At 47.3% G+C, this 12,064-nt stretch overlaps 1 protein-coding gene across 1 annotated transcript; it reads right to left on the reverse strand.

Moving 5' to 3' along the window:
- Positions 1–7,465: 7,465 nt before the first annotated feature.
- On the reverse strand, positions 7,466–9,208 carry LOC136458806 (F-box/kelch-repeat protein At1g23390-like). Its single transcript, XM_066458730.1, has one exon. The coding sequence runs from the start codon at positions 9,001–9,003 to the stop codon at positions 7,690–7,692; it is 1,314 nt and encodes a 437-aa protein (XP_066314827.1). The 5' UTR covers positions 9,004–9,208; the 3' UTR covers positions 7,466–7,689.
- Between the last annotated feature and the right edge of the window lie 2,856 nt (positions 9,209–12,064).

Consider the following 12,064-nt stretch of genomic DNA (forward strand, 5'->3'; position numbering starts at 1 on the left):
GTATAATGTCTTCAGTTCATTCGGGGGTGTTTGGTTTCTCCTTCTAAACTTTAGTCGCTGTCTCATTGAATGTTTAGCACATGCACGGAGTATTAAATATATACTAATTACAAAATTAATTGCACAGTTTGCGATTAATTTGCGAGACAAATATTTTAAGCCTAATTAGTTCATGATTTGAAAATGTGGTGCTAGAATAAACATGTGTTAATGATGGATTAATTAGGTTTAATAAATTCGTCTCGCGGAGTACTGACGAATTTCTCACGTGACATCTCTTAAATTCTAGTCATCAAATCCAAACATCCCCTTCTATAGAGAGAGAGTTCTTGGGACATCCTGTGGCGACGTATAAGAACGGCATCTTCTGCGAATATACTTTTCAGATTCAGCAATTTCAAAAAACATGCATCGTTTTCGATCATCAGTCCTTTCGGCTGGCTGGAGCCGGCTGCTTCCTCCTCACGAAACACTGTTCACCTACCCGTCAAAACAGTGTTTCTTTTTGGGTAACAAATCAGCCGAATACGACCGACCGGTGTTAATCCAGCTCAGCCCATGTCAATCAACTGTGTGCATCAGATTTTTAATCCAGCTCAGCCCATGTCAATCAACTGTGTGCATCAGATTTCTCCATGCGCCGGTTTGGGGAGATTGATTTTAATCCACCAATCCCTTTGGAGAAGGGGTTAATCAAACAAGCCCGCAAGATTACGAGCCATTTCCATCCCAGTCTCTATCAAGATGTCAGCTTCAGACATGCCTAACTATTGCTATTGGAGAGTAAAATTTTGTGCCTTATGTAATCATCTCTTAGAAAGAGAGCAAGTTTCTTTTTCTTAAAGAATGAAACTGGAACGTTTTCAAGCGTGCAGCTTCTAGTAGTTCACATTCACTGTATCAGTTTACTTCTTTTAAAAGGCGTGTGTTTCAATTAGAGTATATTTCATTTCAACTCTGTTCATGATGTATTTCGCACGGGCATCCTTTCGTCCTTGAACACCCTTTCAGTTATAGACTACGTCACATAAACCATCATAAACTCGCAGATCTGAAGTCTCTAAAGACGACGACCTTTCTGTCTGAACAAGAAAACAGAACCCATCGCAGGGGACCTTTCGAAGTCACAGAGCACAGGGAACAAGGGGGCTAGGTAAAGAAAACCAAAAAAAATGATGTGCGCCCGCTTCACTGAGAGGATTAGAGGCAGATGAACTCCAACCCTCAAAGCTGAGTGAATCGGGCGCTTCGCCACTAATGTTCAACACACGTAGCCCATTCTTATGTGCAAAAGGTGGCCGGGCTGCCCAGACGAGATTCGTCGCAGCCGGATTGGAAGTTTTTGCACCAGCGTAGAGATACGAATGTTCCAAAAGAACAGTCCCAAGGAGAAGAAATGAAGCTCAAAACATCACATGAAGAAAACATGGAGAAAACAAAGCAAGCTCACTGCGAAAGAAAGCACAACCTCACTCGGACACGCTGCAAAAAGAACAAGAGAACAGAGTGAAACCCTACTCCTATAGTCGTATAGCTATACAAAGAACGGCGCCCTGAAGGTATGGATGAAACTCTGAGCTTGCCCTGCATTTTATAGGGAGGCTGCCCTGCGCCCCCAATCTTCTCCTTGTGGAGGTTTGCTCTCTGGATTGGTCGCTAGGGTTTCGGGCGGGCAGCCCGGGCAGCGGGCAGTGCCCCCAATTGGCATTAAATTATGAATTTGTCTGCATTATGATCTGAGAAAAGTCTCAGCAACTTGGTTCGTCACCTTGTGGTTGTGGGGCCTTGTAGGAGTACTACATTATTGTTATCCTGAAAATTACAACTGTAGTAAATTGTTACCAGGTCTCGGTGCGTTTGAGTGATCCATCTCCTTTCTTTGGAGAAGTTTCAAATCCGACACATCCCGTTTGCAGCAGTTTTTTACTGAGTTTCATCCTGATAACTCATGAACAGTGATCCCGAATTAACACATAGCATCTCTGTTATTTTTCGAGATCCATTCTTTCGACGGAGTACGATCCAATGTCCGAACACAAATGGGACTTACGGTTTAGTCCGCCAAAGTGGTTGCAGTCAACGAGGTGTCCTTGTTTGCAACGCGGCATCTCCCGTCCCGGGAAACATTGAGTCCTCGGCATAATTTTTCCCGTCGTCAGTAGTCATTGTCGCTGCAATCTGCATCGTCCCTGGCTCCCTGCAATCCTGCTTTGCGGATAGGCACAGAGTGCCTTGATCATGACGTAGCATTGACGAATTGCACAGCATATCCACCGCCGCCTTCATTGACTCATGTTTAGGTTTCCACGGAACAGTGGGATTTGGTGTGGGTGGATGAAGTTAGCGCCCATTTTGCTTGAACTTATTAGCCGAACGTATTAGTCATGGTATAGTTTTTTTTTCTTTCACAACAAATCAGTATCAGCCGACTTATCGGCCGTAGAAACCATCAGTCATGGTACAGATGTTTATATTTCCACGGTAGAGTAGGACCAGAGGAGGAGGCTGGAATAGTGGGACTTGCTGTGGGTGGATGAAGTTAGATATGCATCGAATAGATTCATTCGTAGATCGTTGACTTATATTTAGCAATATAGGACAAATTTGAGTCAGACTTTATTATTTGATCTTTTTACAGTATGAAAGAAGGGCTTTTGTTATTACCATGACGATTTAGCGATATGCTCGCAGGAGGGAGGTGGCACGTTGTCACGACTCTAAAGCGGCCTGTGTTGCGGTATGTTGGGCGCAACCCTTCCCCCCCCCCCCCCCCCCCCCCCCCCGCAACCTTCGCATAACACCGTCCCCGGGTCTTGCTCGAAATCAATCATTATTGTTTTCGCGGGTCATGGGACTTCGCTAGGAGGCGAAGGACTTCGGCGATGAAAGTAGGTGAAGAGAAAGCGCTTCGTCGAAGGGACAAGACCAGGGCGAAGGGCGCGATCCATGTTGATCAGGAGACACTTCGCAAAGGGGCTCAAGTGGTCCCCCAATCTAAAGTTGTCATATGCCTTTTTTATACTTGTGTTGGTCTAGCCAAAGTACCCCGCCTAAAGGAATATTCTCGGCATCTAGGGTAGATGCGGGGCCACGACGGTCTTTGTGTTGTAAGGAGAGGTCTACAGATAGTGCCGCCGGTGATAGTGATAAAAGGGAGGAGGAATATAAAAAAAGGCTCTGCTTTGCTCCAATATTTACTATTTGAGAGTTCGACGGCCCTCACGATCAAAGACATCGGTCTAGAACAACATAGTATTTGGGAGGAGTGCCCTTAGCCATCTCCCGTGATGTAGGTTTTGGTTTAACCTCGTCAACAAATACCGTACCTCTGAAGTTATATGTGACTTTGCATGTTCATCTTATTAGATCCAATCGACACTTTCATGTGTGGAGGCTTGTCGCTACAAGGGCTAATTTGTCATAATTTGTGTCAAGGGCTAGCTTGGATTAGATTAAGAGGTCATATGCAAGATCACCTAGAAGTTTGAGGATTATGCACCTACAAGATATCGTGCAATGTATGAGCATGATGGTGTAGATATGGCTATGATCGGGGTGCATCGACTGACTGGTTACTTTTTTTATAAATATCCAACTGGCTAATTAAATTGTTTTATAACGTACTTTATTTTTCTTTGCCAAATAAGACGACAAATGTTGGCATATTTCCATAAACCTCTATTTGATGAAAAAAATCTTTGTGTAATTCTAATGTGGAGCAAGTCTTCATATCTTATTCGTGAAATTCACTCTTAAAATTACAAATATATATCAATGAACAAATTTTAAAAATTCGATTGCACGTGCTTGAAATGTCCCTTGTATTCTATTAGAAAAAAAGTCCAAATTACTCCATTCAAGTTTAACCTTTGTCCAAATAATCCATAAACTAATGTTTGATTTGATTTACCCTAACTGCTTCAGTTCGTCTAGTTTACCCTTAACAAGATTTGTTATTTTTTGTTTCTTTGCATATAAATAGAGTTTTAGTTTTATAATCTTATGAGGTGATATAGAACATCATATTTTATGTTAAAAATTACTTCTCAAAATTTCGATCATTATTTTGGTCAGTTAGGAAATTTAGTATACATTAACACTATAGATAAAATGTTATAATTATCTCACAAATTTTTGAGGGGTCAACGTGGGGAGGTTGCTTCCCCACCTGATTCATTCATTGGAGATGGCAAGAACAGTGCCACTGATCTAAAGGAATTTTTTTTTGAGGGGTCAACGGGGTTTACAAGAAGTTGACAGTGAAGAATATGTATTGTATATTGGCAGCTAATGAACAACAGGCATCACAAAAACTGCTTTTTTTTAGCAGACCACAAAAACTGCTTGCTCGTTGATCGGGAGGCGGCAGAGGCGGAGCCACCACTAGGGCGAGCTAGGGCGGCCGCCCTAGGTCCTTGTGGCCGGTCACCCCTTCCCCACCCCCCGGAGGCGGCCGGAGCTGGCGCTGGCGAGGCCGATGAGGCGAGGAACCGAGGTCGAAGACGACGGCGGCGCTGCTCCCGTACGAGGCGGACATGTAGAGCTTCATGGGCCTGGCTGCCTGAGACTGGGCCGCGACCCAACAGGTACCTAGCCCAGGCGAGCTGGCCTTAGGTGATGCGGCACCGTCGCCCGCTCCAGCAGCTCCTTCACGCGCACGCGCCGCCACGGCCTCCTCTCTCGCGCTCGCCCTTGCCATCACGGCGCCCGCGGATTCGGCGTCGCCGCCCGCCTCTCCTGTTGCCGGCGACTCACCTGCCTCCCGCCTCGCCTTGGCGCCTCCCCCCGGCAGCCCGGTCCTGCCGGCCGCCGGCCACCGGCGGCCCCGCGGCTCGGCCCTCGACGGCTGCCGGCCGGCCCAGCTCCCGCTCTGGCCTTTGGCACAGGAGCTCCCCGCCTGCAGCTGGCACTGCTGCAGATGCTACAGTACTGCTTGCCTCAGCCAGCAGCCGGCCAACCATCACATTGATAATTTAGTTATTATTGATAGGTTCTATACTGTTATTTTCTAATTGACTAGTTTTCAAGGCTTTTATGATTAATAATGTCATTTTCTAATTGATTTGCCTTCAAAATTGACATGTTCTATAATGTATTTGTCAATCGAAACATGTATTACTGATAATTCCGCTATTAAAAGGTAACATCTCGATTTTTATTGGTTCTACAATTTTTGTCCTCGATATGCGTGTTATAGTTCATTAGCCAAAATTTTAAGGTACAAAGTCCGCCCTAGGTCATTTCTCGGGCTGGATTCGGCACCGGAGGCGGTGCGGCCATAGTTGGACCATTTCTTTGATAGAAGCGGACAGTCAACGCACAGATGGGGCAAGTTGATTGAACACAATCTCATTTCTGTGTTTCCATATATACAGCCCAGGAGATGAGAAGTAATATTGCAGAAGACCTTTTGTAACGAGTGGCTGGAATTAATCTCCGCAGGACGTTCCAGGCACCGAATCGCTTGTTTTCTCATAAAATACATCTTCCTAATTCACATTTTTGTTGAATTTTTTTTTACTATGGCCAATACATCTCGTAGTAACAAGAATATATTATTCTGAGAGATATTAAGATCCAGTCTTCGATTCATATTTCGTCAACCAATTCTTCCTAATTCACATTTTTATTGAAAAAAAAATTCTTTTGTAATTCCTCGCATAAGGACTCTATAAATACCAGGTCCCCATCTACACAAATAAATTGTTGATAAAACTCCAAAATAGCCTTTTCTTTTGCCTCAATCCTCTTCTTCTCCTTAGCATTCGGGAAAGACAAGAAAATTTCGGGGTAGAAAACATTATATAAAATTTCCCTTAGATTCGAACCCATAACTGATGACAGAATTAAAAAATATATTCCATGATTAATCTAATTATATTTATTTTACATCATGAATGTTAGTATAACTTTGGTTAAAGTTTATATTGTTTGACTCCTTAGAAAACGAGAATTACATTCTTTTGTAGATGAAAGAGTAAATCGGTTTTTTCGCAAAAGTTAATTCTACAATTTTGCTATAGTTCGTTAACATATTACAATAAAAATAGAAGTTAATACGCTTCGAGAATCATAAGTGTTTAAAGGGTTGGACGCAGATCCTAAGCCAAGAGCGGGCCAAAGAGAACAGGGGTAGCATCAATCAGTAAATCATCTTAGATAAGAAGCCAGTTTAATGTTACGAGAAAACACAGCCTTTATTATAGCTCACTCGTTTGGATCGCTCATCATAGAGACACCCATATGTTCGGCTGGTATTAAAGTTGACTGATAAGCTGGCGGAGGCTACTTTATTGTGAAAGCAGCCGGCTGAAGCTGTTTTATTGTGAGAGCAGCTGACTAAAACTGTTTTATTGTGAAAAAAAAATATTATAGATTCTAGCTGATAAACTGGCTTATTTTGAGTTATAATAATGCAGTGGTGCCCAAGGCGCTTTAATGGTTATAATAATGCACAGTTATCATACTTATCTGTACTGTAGAGATATATCCTTATCCTTTCGAAAGGGCCAGCCTTTTTGGGACCGGAGTGGGCAGGGTTCTTAGAAGGAACCTATATTTCCATTTATTTCAAGAATTCTATGAAGAAACATTCTATGTTTTCAGCTACACTAGAAAATGTCATCTGGCAGTATTGATCTGCATTTTTTTTCCATTTTTTTTCTTTCTCCAGACAGAACAATAACATCCTTGTTGCCCTTTTATCTGCTTATTATATCTTTACATATGAAACCTGCCACCAAAAGCAGGCCAGCCAGCGTGCCACATCACGGGCTTTTCGCGGCCGTTCGATCGGGGGCGCGAATGGTCCAGATTGGACGAGCCGCGGTTATTTTCCAAAAAAAACCCTTTGATTTTTCGGAAATCAACCCGCGCTCCAGAGGCCCTCTCAGTATATTTTGCAAAAAACACCTCAGATTATTTCGAAATCAACCCGCAGTCCAGATCGGATGGACGCCGGGTTTTTTTTTTTTTTTTGCAAAAAAGACATTCTCTTTATCGAAAATCAACCCGCGCTCCAGAGATCCTCTCAGCAATGTTTGCAAAAACCTCCTCATATTTTTCTCAAATCAACATACAGGCCACCTTTGATTATACCTCACATCTTTTACAACGACCCCAACTGGGGTGCTGGCTTCCTGTGGCGTCTGCCATTTTTCATGTTGCCAGCCATCTACGTTGCACTGATTTATGTGGCAATGGGCTACTTGAGACTGTTCATGCCGTCTGCACCCTTCGCAGCCTGGGAGGCTCTCTTCAATGGCGCTTTCACGTGGACTGCCACGGCTTCTATGTTTATCAATTCCTTCGTTGTGTTATATTGCCGGGCGTGGATGGTGCTGGCCTCTGCTTACCTTCTCGCCCATCTAATGGCCGCGACAGTTGCCTTTTAGAGTTGATCTGAAATCCTAACGAGTGAAACTATGCAGTGCATCCATAATAATAACACATGTTTTAGCAAGAATTTTTCACATAAACTTTTACCTATGCTTTTTAGAGATAAATAAAATTATACCTTCATGATAATAAAATCTCGAAAATACATAAAAATCATAAACTACAACTAAATTCTTATTGACATTGGCCTACCCGCGTTTCTAGTATTGACCTCAATCTAAACACGTCTTCGCTTTCGCTTGCAAGTGGCAAACAGCGGTGCTTCCACTTGATTCGGTGTGTCGCCGTGCGTCAGCGTGTGCCCCTTGCACCAACGGCCAACGCCAGCTCATCCAGCCCCACCGGCGAGCAGGCCAGGATGGCACGGCCCAGCGGCTGGGCCAGCACGGCTGCGTCGGCTGGCGCGCAGGGCACCCAGTCCCAGCGCGCCACGGCGGTGGTGCTTCCCTTCGCCTTCCCCTCCTCCCACAGCTCGTAGAGCACCGCGCCGTTCGCCGGTTCGGCCGCATTGTACACGTACCCGCCCGCGGCGTTGCCGCACACCCCGATCGACAACGACCTGTCGTCCAGTTCCTCTTCGTCGTCGTCGTCGTCATCAATGTCGTCACGAGGAAACAGCCTCTCGGACAGCTCCGGCGGCATCGCATCGCTGGATGCAGAGGGGGTCTGTTCCAGAGTGTCGCCGTCCACCTCCCATGCCTGGACGACGACTGTGCACTCCGCCTCCTTGTCTGCCCGCTTAGCCCCGAACAGAACGAGGCGCTCCTCGGCGCCGACGACGCGGCCGGGCGCGACGCCCCACGTGGTGACGGTGGCGTCGGGGCCGAGGCGACGGGTGGGGCCCCACCGCCGGTTCGCCGGGTCGAACCAGCTTGCCCACCCGGTGGTCCTCTCCACGAGATACACCCGCTGGTCCGTGGCGGCCGCGGAGAGCCACGTCGCGGCCGCGGAGTCCCTGAGCGCGTCGGGCATCGGGTCGCAGGCGGTCCACCCGCCGCCGGCCTCGTGTACCTCGACCGCGGCGGCGTCGCCGCCGTCGGCCAGCGCCAGCCGGCACGCGCCGCCGAGCGCGACGACGCGGTCGCCCACCGCGGCGAACACCGGGTCGACGCGCCACACGGTGGGGGCGTCCAGCGGAGCGACGCATCCCGCCGTCGTCCCGAGCGGGCCGGCGGCGACGGCGAGCCCCGAGAGCGAGAGTGCGCAGACGCGGTCGCCGCGCGCGCCACGCAGGAGGCGGACGTGCGATGGCGTGGCGTGGCGCGGCGCCGCCGGCACGGCGAGCCAGGCGCCCGAGCACGGGTCGTACGCCGCGGCGCACCGGAGGCCCCCGCCCCCGCCAACGCCGCGGGGGCCCTGGAGGTGCACGACGAGGCAGGGCAGCCGCCGCGGGCGGCGGCGCAGCGCGGCGCGCACCGCTCGGAGCCACTCCCGCGAGACCCGCGCCGCGGCGGCCAGGTCTGCCGCGGGGACCCGCTCCACCACGGACTCGAGCACGTCGCCGTAGAGGTACATCGCCGTGAGCGACGCGCCGTCGGCGTCGGGCACGCGCGCCTCCTGGTGGCGCCGGTGCTTCAGATCGTGAGCTCCAGCGCTGACGCCCATCCTTCTTTTTTCCGCAAGGGTTCGCTAGGAGACACGTCACGAGTGAGCGCGGCAAGTTTCGCTTCTTGTGTGCCTGGCCAGTGGAGAGTGGACTGTGGCGCGATCACTTCCGTGATCTGATGCCACAGGATAAATAGAGAGGAGTGGCCAGGCCGAGTGGGGGTGCGGGGGCGCCCCGCTTTGGAAAACCACGAGCGGTGCGGCGGTGCCGCACTGCCGCGGCCCGCGGGGGGTCAATGAAACGGGGATAAACGGCCAGGGGCAAAGCTGTCTCTGATGTGTGATGGGACCAAATCAGCAGACGCCGGTAATTGGAGCAAAAACGACGTCAAGACTTATCGTTTTGCTACAGAATGTAATTCACAAATGGAGCGGAGCCTTCGGCGTTCGTCCGTCGCGAGCTTTAAAAACGTTATATCATCGCTTTGGATTGGGTTTGATTGATAATACTTATATACACGTAGCATATAGTATAAATAATATTTCTTTGTAATAATATTTCGCCATGTGGCTCGATTATTGGCCATGTTCGGCTTACCCCATATTCGATTTGTTCAGCTTCTTTTTTTAGCCGGAACAGTGTTTTTCTCTCACAATAATTCAGCCGGAACAGTGTTTTCAGCCAATTTCAGCGAGTTTCAGACCAACGAACGGGGCCATTATGAATAGAAACACGATCCGTCACGTTAGATAAAGGGCCAGTTTAGCGACCCGTCTAAAGTTTAGTCAATCATGTTTGGTTGTACCCACTAAAGCAGCTGTCTTATGTACACTTTAGTCACTTTTAGCTATCTCTTGGCGACTAATGTCCTGTTCGCTTGGCTGATAAGTTATGACTGAAAGTACTATTGACTGATTTGTTGTGAGAGAAAAAACTATTCATTGACTAAAAAAACGACTTATAAGCCAAGCAAACAAGGTGTAAAAGCCACTAGATTTTAGTGACCCATAAATTTTAGTAAAATGTTTGACATTTTAGTGACTAAAAATGACAACTTTTAGGAGGGGTGAACCAAACGTGCCATAACAGTAGCAGGTTGGTGATCGATAGGTGGTATCAGGTACAACTATCATGAGATGAGAACAGTGAGATATTTTGCGTGCATTATTAGTAGACGTTCGACGAAGACCTAGGCAGAGAGAAACGGTAGGCGAGCCGCGGGCGGACGGGACCCATGTATTAATCCCAACGAATTAATAGTTCTGGTGAGGGATCAGATCAGATCGATGGCTTGTCAAGTTTTCCTAACACACAGCACAGGCCAGCGGCGGATTCAGAAAATATTTTTGGAGGGCTGAACAACACTGCTGCTCGATCTTAAATCTCAGCCTCTCTTATATTATAGAACTTTGTCTAAAAATTTATAAGGGCTTTACAGTAATTTGCACTGCTTCGATAGGGATAGAGGGGCTTGAGCCCGCCCCACTGCTGGATCCGCCCATGGCACAGGCCGCTCCATCATTTGGTGCCCATATAGATGATCGTACCGCCACGGTGCGTGTCGGCATCAGGCAAGGCTGGCGGGGACCAGCGCCACCACCTGTTTCTAGAAGGATTTTTTCCCCGGCTTTTCTAGAAGGATTTCATGAACGGACGGAGGACGTGTCGCAATCAGATTTTGAGTGGCGCGCGTCTTTCATGTCTCTGCTTTCTTTTTCATTGTGCGAATCTACGACGCTACAGTTACTAATTTGATTTCCAGAATTCAGATAAGTGTTAGTACCTATTGAATGTACAATGCGTAGACTGTAGAGCCGCCAGGAAAAAAAAATGTTGAGCCGCGGCATTGACTACCGCTCCACGGCTCCACGAAGATCGGCGGGGCGGCCATATGTTTCTCCTGCGCGCGCGTGGCGACTCCGTCTATTGGATTTGGAATGGGATGCTATGCATCTGCTGCAGCGCGGGTGGTTGCTGCCGTAGCCGCCGCAGCTGATTTAGTTTGTGAGTATTCATCGAGCAAAGTCATCAGTCGCTGCTGACGGGTGAGTGTGTGACACTATTGCATTCAGGTTCTTTATCGAGTGGCACTCGGCAAAGGTTAAATTGCATTTGGCATAGATTTTTTCGAGCACGGCACTCGGTAAAGAGCACACGACAAAAAATTAATCGGCAAAGTCTTCTTTGCTGAGTGTTTTGTATCGGCCACTCGATAAAGACTTTGCCGAGAGCCCCGGGGGCACTCGGCAAAGAAAAATGATCGTCACGGTGCCGGCCCCGTGACGGTCGCTTTACCGAGTGCCAACCCTGTAGGCACTCGGCAAAGATTTTTTTTTAAAAAAAATTCTTTGCCGAGTGCCCTCTATTCAGCGCTCGGCAAAGTTTGAATTTTTTTTTAAAAAAATCTTTGCCGAGTGTTCTCTGGGCGGCACTCGATAAAGTTTGAATTTTATTTTTTTTAAAAATATTTGTCGAGTACCATGGTCATGACACTCGGCAAAGCTGGAAAAATGGTTTTTCGAGCGCCTATTTTTTCAGTTTTACCGAGTGCTGTGACCATAGCACTCAGCAACGGGTTCCTTTGCCGAGTGCAACACTCGGCAAAGTGACCCAAAATGACAATTTTTTATTTTTTATATTCCATCATGACAAATAAATTTATACAAACATATATCACATATATATCTCATCCATCCACACATCCATCCGCACATATCACATCCATCACAATATATATCACATATATAATAATAAGTACTTAAGTCCATCCAAATAAATCCACAAGTCCATCAAAGTCCACAAGTGTATCATAAGTATATCACAAGTCCATCACCAAGTGAACAACAAATAAAAAAATACAACGTGCACTCATCTCGGCCACTGCAACTATAGTGAAGACCCAGCTCCATCATTTGGAGGTGCATGAGGTGGATTATTCGAACCACCGTCAGATAGAGACTGCACAAAGAAGAAAAGATTGCATGTGAGACAAGATTATTTGAATAGCTAATCTAGAAAGGCAGAGGCCATACAAGCAAAGCGCAAGCGAAAGTAAAAAACTTTCATACTCACAGGAGTAGCTGTAGCTGCAGGACGCGGAGGCGGAGGTGGAACCAATAG

The sequence above is a fragment of the Miscanthus floridulus genome, chromosome 6 (assembly GCF_019320115.1).
Source record: "Miscanthus floridulus cultivar M001 chromosome 6, ASM1932011v1, whole genome shotgun sequence".
NCBI classification, from domain to species: Eukaryota; Viridiplantae; Streptophyta; class Magnoliopsida; order Poales; family Poaceae; genus Miscanthus; species Miscanthus floridulus.